This window comes from Carcharodon carcharias, chromosome 12 (genome assembly GCF_017639515.1).
Source record: "Carcharodon carcharias isolate sCarCar2 chromosome 12, sCarCar2.pri, whole genome shotgun sequence".
Lineage (NCBI taxonomy): Eukaryota > Metazoa > Chordata > Chondrichthyes > Lamniformes > Lamnidae > Carcharodon > Carcharodon carcharias.
The window spans coordinates 23,294,959-23,319,017 of NC_054478.1; the positions used below are offsets into that span (position 1 = coordinate 23,294,959).

At 44.0% G+C, this 24,059-nt stretch overlaps 1 protein-coding gene across 3 annotated transcripts in view; it reads right to left on the reverse strand.

Annotated features, from left to right (window-relative positions):
* The window catches only part of slc49a4 (solute carrier family 49 member 4), a 58,222-nt gene extending 38,638 nt beyond the window's left edge, over positions 1-19,584 (reverse strand). For 2 of the 3 annotated variants that reach the window (XM_041200713.1, XM_041200714.1), the window contains exons 1-3: positions 19,228-19,584; positions 8,550-8,643; positions 1,405-1,673 (exon numbers count right to left, since the gene is read on the reverse strand). In XM_041200713.1, the coding sequence (XP_041056647.1) occupies positions 1,405-1,673; positions 8,550-8,643; positions 19,228-19,501 (637 nt within the window). In that variant the 5' untranslated portion in view covers positions 19,502-19,584. The remainder of the gene's footprint in view (positions 1-1,404; positions 1,674-8,549; positions 8,644-19,227) is intronic. The other variant, XM_041200712.1, reaches the window with a different exon arrangement.
* Between the last annotated feature and the right edge of the window lie 4,475 nt (positions 19,585-24,059).

Below are 24,059 nucleotides of genomic sequence, written 5' to 3' on the forward strand. Positions count from 1 at the left end.
TTAATAGTGGGGTTTGGGTTAGTTTATCTCTGTGGATGTGTGTGGGGGATTTAATTGAATTAGAGACCGCTAATCTGGAGCTTTTGAGTGATCAAAAGGGGAGCTAGGTTTGAAATGCCAAACATGTAATCATGGCTGAAGTCTTAGAATGTGAGATGTGAGGAACATTTGCATTTTTAGATCAATCAGAGTAGTTTGAATTTCAAAGAGATGATGAGATGTTACATCTAGGCATATGAAGCTAAGACAAACAGTGTGTTTATTTTTCCCAAAGGTTTTTGATAATACGATAATATGGAAGATTTATATTATGGAAAAAGTAAAGCTGCAAAGACATATTGGAACAATGGAATTTACATTCAAAAGGGAGAAAAGCGTATAAAGGAGATGAGGTTATGTTTCAGGAAGAAGGAATTCTAAGATCTAACTTAAGTGTGAAAAGCCTCCAGCCTCTATGCATCAAGTTGCTGTCTACAGGAACTGAAGCTAAGAAAACCCACTGTGAATATCGCTGTCCAGGGTATCGTGTGGCTTTGCCTGGGTTTGTTGAAATTTATTTGTTTTACTGTTGCCTTAACAGAGGTATAACTGGGAGCTAGATTAATTAGGGGGTCTAGGAGTTATTACAGCAGTATTTTGTAGATCTATGTATGTGTTTAAAACCTTTTCTATTAATAAATGTTTAGTGTAGTTTTGTACAAAAACCTCAGTCTTAGTGGGCTCATTACTACTGAATTCAAGGCATGCATCTCAAAATAAAGTACAAATTGCAAAACAGTTGTGGCAGCTGTTTCAAGTTTTCCTCTGGGACTTGAGCAACTCTGCATTTACCATCCACTGTGCCCTAACACTTGAAAGCCACAATTTAATCATCTTCCACCACATTCTCAGGTTGTGCACTCTAGGTCCTAATCACTTGCTGCACAGGAAAATGTTTCCTCATGTTGCCATTGGTTTTGTCGGCAATCACCTTAAATCAGTGCCTCTGGTTCTCAACCCTTCTACTAATGAGGTACAATTTCTTGCTATTTATTCTATCTACTCCTAACAACCTTCTCTTCTCTAAGGAGAACAACCTGTTTGTTCAATCTTTCCCAAGGTATTGAATAACTGCATAAACTACCTCCCGATCTCAAGCAATTCAAACCTGTACCCTCTGTCATGGTTTAACTCTAAGTAATGCACCAACTTAACTTTTCTAGACAGTTAATTCTCCTGGAGACCTCTGTGAGGTTTCCCTTTAGCTATTTCCTCTCAAGGCTTCTACAATTTTTACACCATCTCAACCAGGCCCTCATGGGAAAGCAGAGTACTGGATCGGTCTTCTGATAAGAATACTAGGTGTAACGATCTCCAGGTACAAAGATCAATAGAGAAATTTTTTTAAAAGTTAATATTATTCACCTGCGTATAATAGAGTTTGAATGCGACCCTTTATAAAGTCAATGTGATGGTTGGAGGCAGTAAGCAGAGACGTGGTACCATTGGGTGCTGGGACAATCAAAGGGCCTACCAAAAACGCACAAGCCGCACCAAAGTAATTGAACAGTGATGCAACGGCAGTGGCTGTGGCCCTCTGGTCTGGAGGGAACCAGGTTGTTGAGAGAAATGGAGGAGCGTTTATTACGACAGGACCAGCGAATCCATTGAGCAGCTGTCCAATGTGGATCAACCTAAAAGCACAGAATAAAAATTACAACAGTGAATAGATGTCAACATTGACAATGTATTCAACGTCAATGAAATGTTACTCAGAATAATTTAAGAATCAGATTTTGAACACAATAAACTGAAAGACAAATGAATAAATAAAAGCAAATACTGTGGATGGTGGAAATCTGAAATAAAAACAGAAAATGCTGGAAAAACTCAGTAGGTCCAACAGCATCTGTGGAGAGAAAAACAGAGTTAACGTTTTGAGTCCATATGACTCTTCTGCTGAGTTTTTCCAAGTGAATAAAGTCAGCGATGAAGTGAACTTTTGAAATCAGCAGCTCTGCAGAAGCAATGAATAACTCGCAGACTAAAGCCAGAAGGTGTTCCAGTCTAGTCCAGTCAGGACTAGCTATTCATCAAAGAGATTTAGTGTCCTACACAGAGTATTCATGTTCGCAACAGTAAAGAGAACTGTCCAATAAAGATATGGTGTATTGAGGTACGAAAGCCCATTTTCTAAATCTACCTTCACCAAGCCAAATAGTTAAAATAGTCTTTCTGGAAACTTTTCATGTTGCACAGCGCCAAGAACACTTTCAAAAGGCTTCACAGACGCCCTTGGTTGCACAGGACAATTGCAGCTTTGTCAGCTCTAACAAAATTGCAGCTCAATAATGTTTTCAATCCCCTGACAAAACGTTGACAAATCAGAAGATTACTTCAGCAGTCATCAAAACAAAGCTGAGAGAACATAGAGCACTACAGTTTGGCATTGCTGAGGAATGCACTCAATTCCAGGTATCACTGGCATTTCTTTTCAAGCTCCTATCACAAAAAGAAAAGCAGCCCTGTTGTTGCGACTAGAACATCTCAATAGATTCATTGGCCAGACATTTCAGTGTCCTTAAAAAGAGACAAAACTCTTTACTTTTAGTTTGCAAGTACAATTTGTAATCTGAAATGGAATTAATCCTAAGGATTGGGAAAAGGCCATTCAGCCCATCGGACCTGCTATTTGAAAGAACTATCCAACTCGTTCCATTCCCCTGCAGCTCCGCAAATGTTTTCTTTTCAACTACTTTTCCCCCAATCGCTTTTGAAAGTTGCTATTGAATCAACTTTGACCATCTTTTCAGATAATGCATTCCAGATATCTGTGTTCTCTGATTAACAACCCTTCCTGCCATTGGAAACAAATCTCCATGGCAAATTCCAATCCCTAACAACCATCTCCATCCCTCTCCCTGGCAACTGTCTTAGGCTGAATAATACTGTTTGTTGCCTTGGTATCACATCTGACCTCAAAAATGAGCTTACGATCCAATATCAAGATGACCTATTTTTATCTCCAAATCATTGTTCAACTCTGTCCTTGCCTCAGCTCCCTTTCTGCTGAAACCCTCATCCATGTTGGTGTCACCTCCAGACTTGACTATTCCAATGCACTCCTGGCTAGTTTCCCATATTCAATCCTCTATTATCTTGAGTTCATCCAACACTTTGCTGCTCAGCTCTTAACTTGCGCCAAGTCTGTTCGCCTCCTATCCCTGTGCTCGTTGACCAACATTGGCTCCCGGTTAAACAACACCTTGATTTTGAAATTCCCACTCTTGTTTTTTAATCCCTCCTTGGCTCACACGACTCTATTTCTGCAATCTCCTCCTTATTTCTATAATTTCCTCCAGTCCTACGACCCTCCCAGAGAGATGTACTCTGATTCTGGACTCTTGAGCACCCCCAATTTAATAAGTCCACCAAAGGTGGCCATGCCTTTATCAGCACAGGCCCTAAGCTTTGGAATTCCCCCTCCTTCTTCCTTTAAGATGTTCCTTTAAAATCTAGCTCTTTGATCAAGCTTTTGGTCATCTGCCCTAATATCTATGTGAATTGGTGTCAACATTCTGCTTCATAGCACTCCTGTGAAACATCTTGGGTTGCTTGATTATACTAAACGTGCTATATAAATGCAAGTTGTTGTTGTACTGTAACAAAGCTCCTCAAGTTTGAGCACCTTTTTGATCTCCTTCTTAAACTTCTTTGTTCCAAGAAGAATAATCCCAGCTTCTCTAGTCTCTTCACGTAACTGAGTCCCTCATCCCTGGTGCCATTCAAGTAGATAACTGGCATTTCGTAACAAAGCCCTCTGGAGAAAGCAATGTTCACAACACTGCTGAGGGTTCACCAGAAACATGAACGGAAAAATAATTCCGTCCAGCACTAAGTTTGTGGAATTCCTCAAGAAGAGAAATAAATGTACACATGCAGAAATAAAACAAGTGTCACCAAAACTGAAACTTGTCAGTACAGTTTGCTGAATGGTGTTAATTCTTTTATATAATTTAAATTTTAGTTCACATCACAAGCTGCCAATAGGATTAGAGAAGCACTATGGCTTCAGATAGTAGTTGGCAATACAAATAGGGAAGTGTCTTGTTATCGTAAAATGCCATGTGAATTTCCAGATTTAACAGGTGCACTGCATTTGTTGACCCGTCCCTGCGGCAGTGAAAACATTGATAGCTGAGCGCATTTGTGGATTAAATGATCACATCACTGCAGATCATTTCTCTAATAATAAAGCCCGTTGTTAATTAAAATAAGTACTTGTATGGTAATGCCTTGGGCACTTATTTGGTCAGCCAGGTGTCTGGCACACACAGAAATCCGTTATGATGCTCAAGAATTTTGAGAAAATGTTGGTAGGGTTCCTGTTTCTTTCTGGTGTACATGCACGGTACGTAGATACACACTTCAAAACTTTAGCAGCCTTAGGTACACAAGTGTTTCACCAGCTAAACAAGTTACATTTATATAGCACATTATTAAATGCCCCAAGGAGCTTCACAGGAACCTTATCAAACGAAATTTGACAGTGTCACATGAGACGGACGACATTAGGGCAGATGACCTAAAGCTTGGAAGCATAGAGGTTTAAGGAAGGAACTTCGGAGCTTAAGGCTAAAGCAACTGAAGGCATGGCCGCCAGCAATTAAAATCAGGGATGCTCAAAAGGCTAGAATTAGAACAGAGGAGGATTATAGCAAAAAAAAAATACTTCTAACACATCCCACTGTACGTTCAGTTAAGACCCTATTAATTAATTTGCCGAGTTACCAGGAACGAAAGTGAGAAGAATCCCAGTCTGCTGAAACAGGTCTTTCCTTCTCAGTCCTGTTGATGAGACAGGGTATCTGGTAAATCTCAACATTTAGTGTAAGCTGTGGCTTAGTTGGCAGCACTCTCACCTCTCGACAAGAAGGTTGTGGGCTCAAGTTCTACTCCAGGGTGTGAGTTCGCAAAACAAGGTTGACAATCTGGTGCAGTACCGAAGTATGCTGCATTGTCAGAGATGCTGTCTTTTGGATGAGGTACTGAACTAAGGTCAATTTGTCCTCTCAGGTGGACAAAAAAGATCCCACGGCACCATTCAGAAAAATTTCAGGGGAGTTTTTCCAGCATCCTGACCAATATTTATTCCACCCTTCCTAACACCACCCTGGGCTATAGACAGAAGAATACCTTGGTTCCAATCTTAGAAATGATTTCTGATGAATTATCTTTTTGAAATAGATGAGGGCGAAGAGAGATCAATATAGAAACTGTCTAATTTCCACTTGTTCCTTATGTGAGACACAAAGGTACTTTTTTTTTGGAGAGTGTAAAGGACATACTATGAACTAAGCAAGGGACCCATGATTCAACATTTAGCCTCAGGACTGTGGTCCAGATGCAGTGAGTTTCAGGGTAAGGGGAAATCATTGGGAGTGTACTTTCTAATTCAAAGTTCTGCTCCATTCTATTAAAAAAAGTTGCAGAGGAATTTTGGTAGATCTCTGAGTGTCCAATCTTTGCTGGGTCACTCAGATTGCTGGGAGGCTTCTTCCCAGAAATGTTCTTAAGGAGATTTAGGGCTCCTCACCACTTTCAATTTGCCCTAGAAGCCATATTGTCTTGGATTCCAGAGAAGCTAATGCAGTGGCCTCTTCATGTTACAGTTACTTAAGCACCAGTGGAGAATTCATTATTTAAGAGAATTAGAGGCCCTTGAACAAAAACAACTCTAAGCTTTTCCTTCCCTTCAAAATACAGAGGGCAGATTTTCCTTTGCCACAGTAGTGGCATTGGAGGCAGGGAGTCTACCACCGCATCTAGATCCCAAAGCAGAAACTTCCCAGTCCTCCAACTCAACCCTTGAATGTCTGGCTGCATTAAATTGAAAGCATGGAGGCTAAGGAAACGAGCCAACTTCCTTGATTTTCTGATGAGGGACTACCAGACACCACCAGGGGGGATGGTGGAAAATGCTGTGGTGGCAGCAATAAGACAACTGATGGCCCTGATAGTGGCAGCGGCGCCATCAGGGCCACCTCTCCATCTGCTTCAAATGTGGTCTCAACTCATTCAGAGCCTTTTGTTCATCTTGTGATTAAAACCTTTCAGGCTGCTTCTGGACTCTAATTGATATTCCAGTGGGTCTTCTGCTGCAGCTGTGGGTTACTTCCATGTGGAGGTTGTACCATGAGACCACGCTGTATGTGTAACCAAGTTTGAACCAGGAAATGGATCAGGCCCACAACAGCTGGAAGTTCTGTGCCAGTCAATTCTTCACCAGAGGGAAGTCCAGACCATGATCTGATACTTGAACTCTCTTGGAATATAATGAACTGCTGGTGCTATTCCCCTCAACTCATGTCACCATCCAGACCAACTTAACTTCATTTTAAAATTTCAATGTGCTCGAGGGGACTGCCGTCACATTTAACCTCATTAAGATTTTTCTTAATGCAGTAATCCTCCAACTTATTAAACACAGTACTAATCCTTAGATGTTTAACAGATCTTCCTTCCATTGCTTTCATATGCATTGTAGTCAGCATTTTCCCAATTGTCCCTAGTGATCCTTACAGGAGGAAATGCAGGGTAGTTAACTTCAATTAAATTAAAAAAAAAACTCTTAAAACATAGTACCAGCTAGGTTCATTAGGCAAGTCATAAAATCAATCATGTCTGGTCTTAAGATTACATGAGCCTTTAAATGGACAAAATGTAGTAATTAAATCTTTAATGATTTTGGTCAAATCCAAGAACTGTCTTATACAATGTAGTTTTGCTTCATACTACAGATTTGTTTTCTTTATATATTTAAATATCAATAATCGTATAGATTAAGCATTGACAGAAACTTCTGCCTACACTCAAGTCGGTACAATTAAAAGGCATATTATTGGTTTCCTTGAAAAATCAAATGAAATTTAATTCAATACTTTTCACAGAAACGGACAGATTTTGGTTTTTAATATGCAAGTTTTATCTTGTTCGATTACAGGGAGAAATAATTATGTTTTAAAATCCATTCACATTAAATACGAACTCTTAGCACTCAGCTAAAGGTTTGCCAGTTCCAATGGTTTTGTTCAAAAGTCAAATTTCAACAATATCAGCAGTAATATAAAATCACATTCTTATTCCACCAAACCCCAGGATGTACCAGTTTTTGACTTACCATCTCTTAAATTCTTTGTATTCTCTATGTGGTTTAATTAATTTCTGTTTGAAAAAAAAATCAACTGCTTGGTCTTGCGCTCGATGCTTCAATGCTGTTAACTCTAGCTAAGGCTCCTCTAAAACATGCATCTGACTGGGCATAGGCTATTCCAATGTTCACTCGGTACTTTTGATAAGATGCTACTTTACTGCAACCTTTCAGGGATTTCACTTCAGCACTGAAATATACAAAATACTCAAATTGCCTTTCAGTTTTATAAGTGTTCTAGGATTCTACACTCTTCCTTCACATTAAAATTGGTAAGTTAGGAAAAGATATCTGGCTAAGGTCTAGAAGGGATCATTCTGCATCTCTGTGGGGAGCTATGCGCACAGAACCAGGGCTACAAAGCAATTAATAAAAACAAAAAAACTGCAGACGCTGGAAATCCAAAACAAAAACAGAATTACCTGGAAAAACTCAGCAGGTCTGGCAGCATCGGCGAAGAAGAAAAGAGTTGACGTTTCGAGTCCTCATGATCCTTCATGAGGACTTGAAACGTCAACTCTTTTCTTCTCCGCCGGTGCTGCCAGACCTGCTGAGTTTTTCCAGGTAATTCTGTTTTTGTTCTACAAAGCAATTATCCTGTCCTGGGCCATGCTCCCTAGCTAGAGATGCAGGCTACATCAGGTTACTATGTAACAAAGCTTTGCACATTTTTTCCATAAAGACAGTTTAAAGGATTGGTGAGACCACATCTGGTGTACTGCATACAGTTTTGGTCTCCTTATTTGAAAAAGGACATAATTGTGTTAGAAGCAGTTCAGAAAAGGTTCATTTGACTCATTCCTGAGGTGAAGGGCTTATTTTATGAATAAAGATTGGTCAGGTTAGGCATTTACCCATTGGAGTTCAGAAGAATTAGAGGTGACCTTATGAAACATAAGATCCTGAAGGGGCTTGATAGGGTTGATAGCAGGACAATGTTTCCTCTTGTTTGGGGATTTGGGGGTGGGGGCTCGGGGTTACAACTAGAGGATTTTAAGAATAAGAGGTCTCCCTTTTAAGACAGATGAGGAGAATTTTTTTCCCCTCTGGGGGTCCTTAGTCTGTGGAATTTTCTTCCCCAGAAAGCAGTGGAGGCTACATCATTGAATTACTTCAAGGCTGAGTTGCATAGATTTTTGATAGACAATGGAGTCAAGGGTTATGGCAGGCAGACAAGAAAGTGGAGTTGAGAGCACAACCAGATCACCCATGATCTTACGGAATGGCAGAGTAGGCTCTAATGGCCTACTCCTGCTAAGTGCCATGCTCTTAACAGAACATTCAGATGAATTATCCCAATTACACAAATAGCCAATCTTATATCATTCAGTACCAATTTGTCCAACCCAGTGATACCTACCATTTCTTGACAGTTTGGTTATCTATGGGAACACATCTCAGTAAGGCTCCAGTCGTCATCAGTAAGGCAGTGAGAACCACAGATAGTCGCAGGCCTGTGAAGAAAACAGTTAACAAAAAACTGAATCTCACTCACAATACTTTAAAAAAGCAGAATGGAGAGCACTTGTTTAGTGGGGTTGGGAGGAAGGGGTTTCTAAACAGAAGAAGCAATTATTCAAGACTTTCCCCACAACCCCTCCCCCCCTTTCCATGGTGGGAGCAAAGAGAAAACTGCACTAACTTTCTATCTTCAAGGCTTGGGAGAAAAACAGAATAAACCCTGGGGAAAAGTTAACAGCCACGTGCAGCTCATGAACTACAGCTTGCAAATGACCTCCCCAGTATATAGCAGAGTACCAGTTTCCCACACAAGTTGCACTGAGAAGCATTTCCATCTACTATATCTATTTGCAGATTCCCTGAAAGGTCAAAATATAAATGAAGTGCTCCATAAATGAAATAGGGGAGGAAGTTCAGCATTTTCCATCTTTATTCTTGTTTAGAGTTTAACTAAATCACTAGATGACTTCTGTATTCAGTACAGATAAGAATCATTGAATTTCTGTGCAAAAGGAGGGCCATATGGCCTGTTGTATAAGTATTAGATCTTGTATCTGAACTACTTGCTCGAGTCCAATTTTCCAATCATTCCCAATAGCCTTTAAGATGTTCTTTCTTCTTAAATGCAGCGATTGTCTCAGCTTAAACAATTATGTACATTTACAAGGGGCTGTTAACACAGTAAAACATCTAAAAGACGCTTCACACGAGGTGAAAACGAACAATGAGCAGTATGGGAGGCAACTGAAAACAAGATCAAAAGGGTTGGTTCTGAGCAGAATTTTTGAGTTGAGGAGAAAATTAGCAAGGCAACAGGTATTAAAGTGTCAGAGAGACCAAATGATTAAAGACATCAAAACATTTCAATAATACACATTCACAGTGCCAGCTGTGACTCAGTGGGTAGTGATCTCGCCTTAGATCAGAGGGTTAAGACTTGAACTTGACACTCCAGTGTAGTATCGATGGAGTGCTACACCGTCAATGAAGCCACCTTTCAAATGAGATGTTAAACTGAGGCCCTATCTACCTGCTCTCTCAGATGCAGACAAAAGATCTCACAACACTATTTTGAAAGGCAGGAGTACTCCCCGGTGGCCTGACCAATATTTATCCCTCAACCAACATCACTAAAACAGATTATCTTTTCACTTATCACACTGCTACTTGTGAGACTTTGCTGAGTGCAAACTGACTACCGCATTTCACTACATTAGAATAGCAACCAGATTTCAAGAATTCTCCATTGGTCATGAATGGCACCATAAAAACAGAAGAACTTTCTCAAAGCAACTAGGGATGGTAATAATCCACTGTCGGGAAAAATTCTTTTACTCCTTTACACTTTCCTAAAGTTATGGCCGTTCATCACCGATTCATGGGCCAGTATTTCACTAGCCTCCTCTTAACATTTTGAACAACTCCATTAAAACCGTGTGCTCCTGTAAATATGGTGACAGATTGTTAGAATATTGATTAATAATCAATAAGTCATCACATCTAGGCAGGGTTGATTCAAAAAAATTTTGTTGAGGAAAAGTATTACCAAACAAGGCTTGCAGAAGGCCAATGAGAGTCATGCAAATATTGTCACCACACAATTTAACACAGGATACACTTAAAAGCCAGGAGAAATTGGTATGCTGCTCCTAGTATCTCATGCCACTTGGTCAGTTCCCATTTATACTCTCACATGGTTTTTGTGTTTCATTAAGTGTTACAAAACAGGAAAAGTCAGATAGTTACATGATTGCACAATTACAAGTGATCTTTTGGAAACAAGAGACGGAGGTATGTACATGTGAAGGAAGCATACCCTTTTCAGTGTATGAGCAGAGCTATTGCAAACAGAAGTTCCAATGTGCATCAATTTCAAGAAACAGTGGCACATTGAGTAGGCTTCAGTTATTGAAAATGAATAAAATGTAAAAGTATTATTTAAAAACATAATCACCAATTTTCGGTGAATAAAGAACAAAAGCAGAGAAAGCCTACCTGTCACCCCACACCCCATTTAGTTTGAGTAATGAAGGTTCTATCTTATGTTCCCCTTTAATGAACAATCAGCACAAGATACAGTGTATAATGCCTACTATAGCAAGATGGCAAAGGCTTGGAAAGCAATGGTGGAGCACCTGCTTCTGTCAATTCCTGCTATGCATCTAACTCACCCTGAAATCCATTAACCCACCCAATAAGCAATACTTTTCTTTGCGTTTAAAGAGCCAGTAAGCATTAAACACTGGAAAACATTTGGACAGAACGGAATTAATACAAAATAAAAAGCACCAACAAACTTTTTATAACACTAATCTTGAACAGCCAATTAAAATGCCAGTACACTATCTATTATAGTCATTAGTTGCTTTCAGCTGCCAGTGGTCCCTGACGTATAGGTCTTGTTCAGCCAGCAGCACTGAATTTCACCAGCCAGGTTTTAAGGCCAGAGGCTGGGAATACACATCCATTACTGGGTCTTCAAATCTAATGTCGAGCTAAAGAATGAATTGAACAACATAAATGCTAGAAGAAACCAAGATTCAAAGAGCAATATAAAGCATCCAATAATAATATTAAAGAGGAAAGACAGGTTGGTCACCAGTTTTGATAAAGGTTTACAGACAAAACATGAATCTTGCTTGCTCTTCATAATGTTTGTTGGCCTGATGTGCACTGCCAGCATTTGTTTCATTTAAACCTATAATATTAGAGCTATTTTTACCATCCAGGTTGGGTTACACCTTTCAACACATTTAATAATGCAACTCCAAAGCACTACATCACTGTTCCTAGCAGATGTAATACAATACCAGCAAATTATTTTTCTGTGTCCATTAAATTGAGAATGCGAAATGATATGTATTACAGGACACAAACCTTCTACTCCTTAGGAAACACAAGACTATCGGCTGGAAAGGCAGGACGTACACAGTGGCATTGGATATCTATAAAAACCCACAGCTGCCACTGTGGCTCTATAATAAAAGATCTCCATCTGGAGTTGGAATCTCCACTATAGTCACACAGCCTTTTAAGAACGAGAAATGAAGCTGATTAAACTCCACAAGATCAGTAATTTTACTGGCTGACCCAGAATTCCACTGGTAAAACAATGGTGATTCAAGTGATTTCACTGACAGCCATGTGACAATTTACCTCAGTTATAGCACTCTTATCGAAGTCAGATAGTGACTGCAAGCCTCATTCCAGAACTTGAGCGATTGATCTAGGCCAACACTACAAGTACAATATGGAGGCACTGCTACATTTATCAGGTTTGCAGTCTTTCACATGATGTGAAACCAAGGGCCTACCTAGCACCTCCTCTTGAATAAACTGGCTATCACCATTGCCTATACAGTAACAGCTTCAAAACTAAGTAATGAGCAACAAGATCATGAAAACACCATCATCTGCAAGTTCCCCATTAAACTTGGGTGGATATATGTGGACGTGTCCTTCATCATCACTGGATCATTATCCCAGAATTGCCTACTTAGAATTTCAGCAGCAGCATCACCACAAAGGCTCCAGTGGTTCAAGAATCCTGGCGAAACTGACTGAATTCTTCTTTGGCGAGATGAAAAAAGTAATGGACAGGGGAATGTGGTGTAATATATATAGAACTCCAGAAGGCATTTGATAAAAATCCCTCAAAAGCCACTGTTAGCTAAAGTTGAAACTCATGCAATTGAGGAACTGGTTAGGAAATTGGCTCGAGTGACAGGAGCTAGAGTAAGGATATTATCAGTGTCAGCTGTAGCTCAGTGGGTAGGAATCTCACCGGAATCAGAAGGTTGTGGGTTCAAGTCCCACTCAGTACAGTACTGAGGGCACCTCTGACATTGCAGCAATCCATGTTTCAGATGAAACATTTAACTGAGGGCCCACCTGACCGCTCAGGTGGACATAAAAGATCCCATGGTGCTATTTTGAAGAGATGGGGAATTATCTTCAGTGCCCTGAGCAATGCTTATCCCTCAGTCAAAGTCATGAAGGACAGATTATCTGATCACCACCACTTAGCTGTTTGTGGGAGTTTGCTGTGTGCAAACTGGCAGCCCCCTCTCTTACATTACAACAATGACTACATTTCAAAAGTACTTTACTGGATGCAAAGCACTCTGGAACATCTAGTGGCCATGAAAGCCACTATATAAATGCAAGTTTTTATTGGACAAGTATTCCAATTGGATTGGATTAGTGGTGTCCTGCAGTTATCTGTCTTGGGGTCTCAGCTATTCACCACATTTATTAACAACTAAGATGATGGGATAGAAAGTCACAGATTCAAATTTGCTGATGAGACAAAAGTAAGCAGCATTATGAGCAGCGTAGATTGATACATAAAATTACAATGAGGTATTGGTCAGTTGTGAATGGGCAAAACTGTGACAAATAGATTTCAATGTGGGAAAATGTGAAGTCATCCACTTTGGGCCTTAAAACGGATAAAGCAGAGTAATTTCTAAATGGTGATAAAGCAGCAACAGCGCCAGTCTGAAGTGACTTGGTGGTACAAGTAGACCAGGTCATTAAAATGCAATGCTGGCCTTCAGATCTAGAGGACTAGAATACAAGGGAGTAGAAATCATGCTTCAGCTATACAAAGCTGTTGTTCGACTATACCTGGAGTTACTGTGCACAGTTCTGGGCAATATACTTTAAGGAAGGATATAATGGCCTTGGAGGGAGTGCAGTGCAGATTTGCTAGAGTGATACCTGGGCTTCAAGGGTTAAACTACAAAAACTAGGACTACATTCCCTGGAATTTAGAAGGTTAAGGCTTCTAATTGAAGCTCTCAAGAGATTAAGGGGAGCAGATAGGGTAGATAGAAAGAAATTATTGCCACTGGTTGGAGAGTCTAGGACCAGAGGGCATTGTCTAAATATAAGAGCCCACCTTCCAGAAATTTTGCCCTCATTTATACGATCATCCTGGTGAATCCACACGCTCCATGACTTGAACGAACTCTGTATAATGGGACCCCTAAATTAAGGCATATACATCACACTGTGGCAAACTACCACTGAAGCTTCAGCAACAACTGTGGATATTTGAAAGTTACAAACTGCTTATAAAAATATACAGGTTCAAAACCACTTCTTTCATCATCATGTGTAATAGTACACTCACTTATTCCACGGATTACAGCCATTAAATAGGCAACAAATTGTCATCACACACAAACATGCTTATCTTACTCTTGGTACAAAACCTATACTAGATTAATCGGATTCACATGCAAACCCTTGCATCCATTTTGCCTATTGCCAAGTTCATGCTATTTATGCCATTGTCGAGTTACACAGGCCAGCACAATAGGAAAAGCTACCACTCAGTTCCCTCAAATCTCACGCAGTGGGTTCCTCCTGATTAACATGCACAAAGGCAAAAATAAGGGGATTTAAGAATTTAATGTTCGTGCATCATTTGCTCAATTAGAAGGGCAGGCATCCCCAGTCCATGCACAAGCATTGGGCAGAAATCTGGGCCAGACTGCGTACCAATCCTCATGTACCTTGGAAGGAAAAAGATTAAGATAAAAGTCTTAAAATCAATTTGAGCAAGTTATTGCCAGAATGCTTAATGTGTTAAAAAAAATCAAACTACCCTCTTATTTTAACAAAGATGGCAAACAGTTTAAAATAAACAGTAATTACTCCATTATATTAGGGGTGGAAATTTGATAAGAGTTTGAGAGATACCACGAGTCATTTCCAAGCTCAAGGGTTTAAGATTTTCACTGTTAATTGTGTTACTTTTGTTTTGATGTGCAGACAGATATTGTTGCCACTCAGTAACGCTGGAGAGGAGTTCATGCTTCAGGTCAATAACCTATCGAAACTGGAAAAAGTTATGTGATACAATAGGTTTTAAGCAGGTAGAGATTGGGAAAGGAGGAAAGAAGGAAAGATCTGTGATAGGGTAGAAGGCAGGACAGACTAAATGACAAAAGGGATGATGGTACAAGATAAAAGGAGGTGGTAATTGGACAAAGGAAAGAAACAAAAGATGAATCTAGAAGAGGAGGTGTAAAAGCAAAAAGCAGAATCATCATCGACAGCAGCCATCCGAATCCTCAACCCAGGGTTCCAACTCCACTGCGTCCACCCATTTCCCGCACTTATACTCTCACCCCTTAGCCTGCAATAGGGTCCTCACCTTTGACAGCAGAATCTCAAATCAATGCAGCACTCACCTCTCCCCACAAACCAGTTCTTAACTGAAAAGGGAAGCAAAATATCATCAAGTAAGAGCAACTCCTGATTATTGTTTGTACAGAGTGCTTCATCAGCCATGTGTGAAGTCCAACAACCAGCAGGGTAGGACTGACATCCATGTAAATCAGAAGGTTAACAGGAGCCTGAATCACTCCGTTCTACTGCATTTTAAAAGGAGCAACAACCTACAATTATAGTGTATTTAACTTAATAAAATATTCCAAGGTGCTTTGCAGGACTGTTAACAAAATGTGACTCATATTAGATCAGATGACAAAAAGATTGGTCAAAGATGTCAGTTTAAAGGCAAGAGAGGGACCCGAGACCAAGATGAGGAGAAATTTTCTCTCTCAGGAGGGTTGTTAGTCTTTGGAATTCTCTTCCCTGGCAAGCAGTGGAGGCTGGACCATTGAATATATTCAAGGCTGAGTTGGATCAATTTTTGATTGGCAAGGGAGTCAAAGGTAATGGGAGGCAGACAGGAAAGTGGAGTCGAGGCCACAGTTAGATCAGCCATGATCTTAATGAATGGTGGAGGAGGCCCAAGAGGCCAAATGGTGGAGGAGGCCCAAGAGGCCAAATGGTGGAGGAGACCGTGGGGCCAAATGGTGGAGGAGACCCCGGGGCCAAATGGTGGAGGAGACCCCGGGGCCAAATGGTGGAGGAGACCCAAGAGGCCAAATGGTGGAGGAGACCCAAGAGGCCAAATGGTGGAGGAGACCCAAGAGGCCAAATGGTGGAGGAGACCCAAGAGGCCAAATGGTGGAGGAGACCCCGGGGCCAAATGGTGGAGGAGACCCAAGAGGCCAAATGGTGGAGGAGACCCAAGAGGCCAAATGGTGGAGGAGACCCCGGGGCCAAATGGTGGAGGAGACCCAAGAGGCCAAATGGTGGAGGAGACCCAAGAGGCCAAATGGTGGAGGAGACCCAAGAGGCCAAATGGTGGAGGAGACCCAAGAGGCCAAATGGTGGAGGAGACCCAAGAGGCCAAATGGTGGAGGAGACCCAAGAGGCCAAATGGTGGAGGAGACCCCGGGGCCAAATGGTGGAGGAGACCCAAGAGGCCAAATGGTGGAGGAGACCCAAGAGGCCAAATGGTGGAGGAGACCCAAGAGGCCAAATGGTGGAGGAGACCCAAGAGGCCAAATGGTGGAGGAGACCCAAGAGGCCAAATGGTGGAGGAGACCCCGGGGCCAAATGGTGGAGGAGACCCCGGGGCCAAATGGTGGAGGAGACCCCGGGGCCAAATGGTGGAGGAGACCCCGGGGCCAAATGGTGGAGGAGACCCCGGGGCCAAATGGTGGAGGAGACCCCGGGGCCAAATGGTGGAGGAGACCCCGGGGCCAAATGGTGGAGGAGACCCCGGGGCCAAATGGTGGAGGAGACCCCGGGGCCAAATGGTGGAGGAGACCCCGGGGCCAAATGGTGGAGGAGACCCCGGGGCCAAATGGTGGAGGAGACCCCGGGGCCAAATGGTGGAGGAGACCCCGGGGCCAAATGGTGGAGGAGACCCCGGGGCCAAATGGTGGAGGAGACCCCGGGGCCAAATGGTGGAGGAGACCCCGGGGCCAAATGGTGGAGGAGACCCCGGGGCCAAATGGTGGAGGAGACCCCGGGGCCAAATGGTGGAGGAGACCCCGGGGCCAAATGGTGGAGGAGACCCCGGGGCCAAATGGTGGAGGAGACCCCGGGGCCAAATGGTGGAGGAGACCCCGGGGCCAAATGGTGGAGGAGACCCCGGGGCCAAATGGTGGAGGAGACCCCGGGGCCAAATGGTGGAGGAGACCCCGGGGCCAAATGGTGGAGGAGACCCCGGGGCCAAATGGTGGAGGAGACCCCGGGGCCAAATGGTGGAGGAGACCCCGGGGCCAAATGGTGGAGGAGACCCCGGGGCCAAATGGTGGAGGAGACCCCGGGGCCAAATGGTGGAGGAGACCCCGGGGCCAAATGGTGGAGGAGACCCCGGGGCCAAATGGTGGAGGAGACCCCGGGGGCCAAATGGCCCACTCTTGCTCCTAATTCTTGCACAGAGGTTTAAGGACAAAATTCCAAGATTAAGGCCAAGACAGCTAAAGGCACAGCCACCAATGGTGGAGCAATTAAAATTAGGGATGTGCAATGGGCCAGAATTGAAGCAACAAAGATCTGAGGGCTGCAGGACCGGAGGAGATTATAGAGAGAGGGAGGGTCGATGAATTTGTAAAACAAGGTTGGGAGTTATAAAATGGAGGCGTTGTTGAACCAGGAGCCAATGTAAATCGGTGAGCATAGGGTGACGGGTGATGACGACTTGGTGCAAGCTGATACAGGCAGCAGAGTTTTGGATGAGCTTCTGTTTACGTAGAGTGGAAGATGTTTATCATGATGAAAGTGTTTACAAACTTGTTAAACTCATTCTAAATAGACAACTCACACCAAAACACATCAGCTGCTTGACAGCCCCATGAAGTCTCACACTCTTCCCACTCAACACTACACTTGAACAGCAATGTCTGCTACTTGCTTCTCAAAGCTCTCACTCTCTTTCTGCATGACAACTGCAGATTTTCTCTCTCTCCTTCCTTCCCCAACACAACATGATAACACAGGACAAAAACAGAATTACCTGGAAATACTCAGCAGGTCTGGTAGCATAGGCGAAGAAGAAGAGTTGACGTTTCGAGTTCTCAGTTCTGTCGAAGGGTCATGAGGATTCGAAACGTCAACTCTTTTCCTCTCCGCCGATGCTGCCAGACCTGCTGAGTTTTTCCAGGTAATTCTGTTTTTGTTTTGGATTTCCAGCATCCGCAGTTTTTTGTTTTTATTTCTATGATAACACAGGTATTAGCAATGTGTATAAAACCTTTTAGTTTGAAAACATAGAAGCAGAGGCAGCAAGACAAGTTCCCAGAAGTAGGGATTCTGCAATCCAGCATGTTCAACAGAAATACATGATTTAAAAAGATTACTTTCGCTTTTTTGTCTGATTAAAATAAAAATCCGTGACCGCAGTCAGCTTATGTTGGGGGGGCGGGGGGGGAGGGTGTTGCACTGGCTTATGATTTTCTGGTTGATGTTCACAATTAAACTGCATGTTACAATCCAGTTTATAAAATCTCACATTTATATAGCAACTTTCACTGCCTCAGGATATCCCAAAGTTTACAGCCAATAAAGTACTGTTGAAGCAAAGTCACTGCTGTAATATAGGAAACACGCAACCAATTTACGCACAATAAACTCCCACAAATAGCAATGTGAGAAGAGACAGAACCTGTTTGTAGTGATGCTAGCTGAGCGATAGGTGTTGATCAGGCCACTGGAGAGGACATTTCCACTTCCCTCGAGGCAACAAGCACACCGTAGTGCCCTGCCTCCAGGCCCTTAGCCACTGCTTCACTCTCCTCCCCCTACCCCCTCTCCTCCTGCCTAGAACTACACACCCCCTCTCCATCCATCCCCATCCCCCCCTACCTCTTCTCTCCCTCCCCATTCCCCCACCCATTCTTCCCTCCTCCTTTATTCCCCCTCTCTCCTTCAGCATGCACCCCCCTTCCCTCCCGTACCGTGCCCATCTTCACTCCCTCCCACCCCGCACCTCCCTTCCCTCCCACCCACCCCGTGCCCCACATCCCCCTCCCGTCTCTCCCCCCATATCCCCACCTCCCCCTCCCGTCTCTCCCCCCATATCCCCACCTCCCCCTCCCGTCTCTCCCCCCATATCCCCCTCCCGTCTCTCCCCCATATCCCCACCTCCCCCTCCCGTCTCTCCCCCTCCCCTCTCTCCCCCCATATCCCCACCTCCCCCTCCCGTCTCTCCCCCCATATCCCCACCTCCCCCTCCCCTCTCTCCCCCCATATCCCCACCTCCCCCTCCCGTCTCTCTCCCCCCATATCCCCACCTCCCCCTCCCCTCTCTCCCCCCATATCCCCACCTCCCCCTCCCGTCTCTCCCCCCATATCCCCCCAACCCCCTCCCGTCTCTCTCCCCATATCCCCCCCACCCCCTCCCATCTCTCTCCCCCCATATCCCCACCTCCCCCTCCCGTCTCTCCCCCCATATCCCCCCAACCCCCTCCCGTCTCTCTCCCCATATCCCCCCCACCCCCTCCCGTCTCTCTCCCCCATATCCCCCCTCCCCCTCCCGTCTCTCCCCCCATATCCCCCCTCGTCTCTCTCCCCCATATCCCCCCTCCCGTCTCTCTCCCCCATATCCCCCCTCCCCCTCCCGTCTCTCCCCCATATCCCCCCTCCCGTCTCTCCCCCCCATAACCCCCCACCCCCTCCAGTCTCTCCCCACTTCCCCCTCCCGTCTCTCCTGTACCCTCCCCCCCTCATCCATCGCCCCTATTCCCCACCCGCTGCTCCCTTACCTTTTTTGTCCATCAGCCACATAAGGATGAAGCAGGGGAGGAAGCCGATGGGGCCCCACAGGACCAGCAGTGTGATGTCCACCGTGCTGAAGCCCAAGGCCTGCTTGGCCGAGTTCTGGATGGGTCCCCACGAGTTCCACAGGAGGCCCTGCACGAAGCCGAGCAGCGAGAACGCGGCCAAGATCAGCCAGCGGCGCCGGTACAGGCGGCTGGCCGCACAGGCGGCGGGAGCCGGCACCAGCAGCGGCTGCACCTCCTCCTCGCTCACCCACATCGCCGAGGCCCCCCCCCCCCCGCCGGTTCCAGCCGGATTGTTGCCCCGGGTTACCAGCCGCTCGCCCTCCTCACTCAAAACAAGTTCTTCGCCGGGTCTCCGCGCATGCACCACCAGACGTCACCTCCGACGCACGCGCGTCATTCGCGCTCCGCCTGGGTTTGTTTCGTCATCTGCGCTCCATCTGCTACGTATCTACGTCATTGGCGCCCACATCACCACGCACCGTCTCCAACGTGGCTACGTCACCCACCCAGGCCTCATCCGGACGCATGCGCGCTACCCACCTACCTTTGTAACCAATGCACCTGTAGCAGTGTTTATGTTTGCTGCTGGGTTGGTAATCTCAGAAGTTTGGACCCTAGGGCACGAGTTCAAATCCCACTGTACAATCTGGGGGAATTTTAAATCCAATTATTTAAATTCAAAACAAAAAAACAGAAAATGCTGGGGAAAAAAAATCAGCAAATCTGGCAGCATTTGCAGAGCGAGAAACAGAGTTAACATTTCGAGTCCAGTGTTACTCTTCGAAACTGAAATGAAATTAAATGTTTAAGTTAAATCTTGCATAAACAAGTTGGTATCAGTAGCTGCTGCACTGCTACCAGAAGATATGCTATCATGGTGTCATGTGCCATCCTCAAACTGTAGCTCGTCTGCAACAGCCCTGTGACTCAGCCCTGTGACTGTGCTGAGGTGGAATCCTCTTTCTCCTGCCCTCCACTTTGCCCTCTAGAAGAGATCGCTGTAGCTTTTCAGCTCTGATCAAATGGCCAAAATACTGACAATTTATTTTCTGATGTCACTCTTTAGAGCCTTTTTTGCTCCTGCAATTTCAAGTTCTCTTCATTTGTCTTATGGTCTGCATATGGAATTTTTAGCATATGTCTCAGCAACCACATCAAAGGCCTCTACTTTCTTTGACAGATCTTTACTTATTGTTCAGGCTTCTGAGACATGCAGGAAAATAGATAGAATATAGCATCTTTTGAGTTTTTCCTGGTTACAAGCTTGAGTATTCTTGTTGTTAACACATCCTTCATCTTCAAAAAATTACTTATTAGCTATTTCTATCCCTCTCCTGACTTCAGAATCGCATTGACCTTCTTCTGTTATCATTTGTCCTAGATAGACAAACTTATCACTTGTATCAGTAGAGCACTGGATTCTCATAACTCGTCTGGTTCACCCATGTCCTTTAGGGCAGGAAATCTGCCATCCTAACCTAGTCTGGCCTACATGTGACTCCAGACCCACAGCAACATTGTTGACTCTTAACTGCCCTCGAGAATGTCCGAGCAAGCCACTTCAGTTGTATTGAAGAAGACCAGTGCCTTCTTTGGGGGCAATTAGGGATGTCCAATAAATGCTTGCTGGTGATGCCCAAATCCCATGTATGAATGAAAAAAGCATCTGTCTGGGGTTGGAATTATCAGGATGTGATGAATGGTTTTCTCCCCATAACGCTGTAACCTCTGAATCAAACATTTCCCTGAAAGGATGTAGTGGTTTCTACTGCATCCAGTCCCTGTGGCAAAGCATTCCATGCTTGAACAACACTCTGTATAAAAGGTTCCTTTTAATTTCTGGCTCTCTGTAAGGATTTAAATTGATGTACTTGTCACTGATTGCCCATGCAGAGGAAAGGTCTTTGTCTTTTCACTTTATCAAAACCCTTCATAATTAAAAAAATAACTATAAAATTTCTTCCCTGCACTTCTGCTCCAATTCTGGTATCAACAACCTCTCTTCACAGCTAGGTTTTAATCCCTGTCACCTTCCTGCTATTCTGTATATGCTCTATGGTTTTAATGTCCACACACGCGTCTTAGTGATGAGGCAGTGCAGCAGCAGAGAAGGAAAGAAAAAGAACCAAATCCTGCACTCTGGATCCCGCTCCCTCATGAATAAATACATGCCCCGTGTCCTGAAAGATCTACGGGTCGAGAATCAGCCTGTTCAGCTACATGAAGACCCATGGAGAAACTCGTGACCCTGAGTAGAAGTCATCCTTGAACTGAGGGATGGCTGATAATGAAAGTCCCAGGATGTTTTGTTATGCAAAGAATGTTGTTTCTTGCTATGTAACAGTATATAACAATAAACATTAATTTGTTGAAAATTTGAGCAAAAAAGTTATGAATCACTTGTTTTGAATGGCTCAAGTTTCCCAGGAATCATTGAAATAAAAGCACCATTCACTCACTTCACTGCCTTTAACCAAATCTCCTACTGAGTCCTCCCAGTCACAACAATACAATAGCATGCATAATTCATAGAATGATAGAATGATACAGCATAGAAGGAGGTTATTCAGCCCATTGTACCTATGCCTGCTCTTTGGTAGAGGTACACAGCCAGTCTCACCAACACCAACTACCCCCACACTCTTTTCCCACAACCTGGTATTTTCTTCCCCCTTCAAGTATTTATTCAATTCTTTTTTGAATGTTTACTATTCAGTCTGCTTTCACCACCGCTTCAGGCAGTGCATTCCAATCCCAGCAACTCACCATGTAAAAATAGGTTTCCTGCAGTTTTTAAGCCAATCACATTAAAATCTTTGTACTCTGGTTACTGGCCTGCCAGTCGAAACACTTTCTACTCTATCCAAAGCATTCGTGATTTTGGACACGGTTGTCAAATCTTCTAACCTTCTCTGCTCTAAGCAGAACATAACGTATGATTCATGATTCATGGTTCATGTGACTTCAGCTGATGGTATTTAGCTTGTGGGTTTTTCAATACAAAATCTGCTGTGTTGTGTCAGCTGTAGTTCTATGTGGCAGAGGTCTGTGGTGGTATTCTTGCCTTGGGAGTCAGAAGTTTGTGGTTCCTACTCCGAAGCCGAAATGTTCCGCTCCCATTTGTGGCGGGCGTGTTTTGCGGCGTGATCGGGAAATATTGCGAGATGGCCTTAGTCGCGATTCCCGGGGACGTAGATCCAGGACGCGATTGTCCCCTCCCCCATCAGTGGCGGGCCGTGTTTCTCACCGTCTCCCCCGTGTTTCCCACCGTCAAAGGTGAGGAACTTAATTTTAACGCATTTAGTCACGACTCACTGGGGATAGTGCGCTTTAATATCAAGCCCCACTCTTCTGCGAGACGCGCCAAAGGTGAAAAAATTTGATCAAACCACCAGGTTCCCCCACAACCAAAACAAAAATTGCTGGAAAAACTCAGCAGGTCTGACAGCACCTGTGGAGAGGAAGACAGAGTTAACGTTTCGAGTCCGAATGACTCTTCTTCAGAACTAAAGAGAAATAGAAATGTTGTGAAATATAAGCTGTTTGGGGAGGGTGGGGGGATTGCACGGGACAGGTGGAGCTGGATAGAGGGCCAGTGATAGGTGGAGGCAAAGGAGAGATTGCCAAAGATGTCATAAATAAAAGGGCTGTTGACGGTGGTGATGCTGGCTAAAGGAATGTGCTAATGGTGACATTAAGGGTAGAAAGCAGGATGAGCAAGTGACAGATAGCCTTAGTGGAGCTGGGGTGAGGGGAAGGGATCGAAATAGGTTAAAAAGTGGATATAAAACAATGGATGGAAACAATAGAAATAGGTAGGAAAAGAAAAATATACATATAAAAAATATATAATAATTATTAGAAAAAAGGGGATCAAAAAGGGGGTGGGGATGGAGGAGAGAGTTCATGATCTGAAGTTGTTGAACTCAATGTTAAGTCCAGAAGGCTGTAAAGTGCCTAATCGGAAGATGAGGTGCTGTTCCTCCAGTTTGCGTTGAGCTTCACTGGAACATTGCAGCAGGCCAAGGACGGACATTTGGGCATGAGAGCAGGGTGGAGTGTTGAAATGGCAAGTGACAGGAAGGTCTGGGTCATGCTTGCGGACAGACCGAAGGTGTTCCACAAAGCAGTCACCCAGTCTGCGTTTGGTCTCTCCAATGTAGAGGAGACCACATTGGGAGCAGTCACACACACACAAACACACACAAATCATGGACTTAAAGGGTGGGATAAAACAGTTCAAAAGCACGAATTGCGGAATACAGGATTTGATGTGTTGATTTTGATCAATGTCTTCCAAATTCCTTTCAGTTCTTGTGGATGACATGAGGTGGTCTTCCAGCACTTTCAGTCTTTAGTTCACTGGTTGAGCACTTGCCTTTCAATGTCTCTAACAGTGATTTTCCCCTTTGCCTCTTGGTAGAGGTTTTCAGAGAGAGAGCAGGTTATGGAGATATGAGGAGAAAAAAAACAGCTAGCTATTATTGTGGAATTACTGGAATATTCCACACACAGGAGTAAAAGGTTTCAGGTTTGTTCCTTTCAGTCTGGGAGCTATTCTGCTCTGGTCTCACACAAAACCTGGTCACCTGGTCATGAGCCAACTAAAATGCTGTTGTCAGGCAGCTCCTTTGGACCAGGGCTCCTTTCCGGCACCATCCTGTCTTTCATGGCACACTATGTCCCCAGACAGCAAGCTCAACTCACTTGGTTGAGCGCCGCCAACCTTACTGTAAACATGGGAGCGATCCACATCCTCGCCAACCTGCAAGGGAGAATCTATTTTCAAAGGTGATGAGGACCTTGATGTT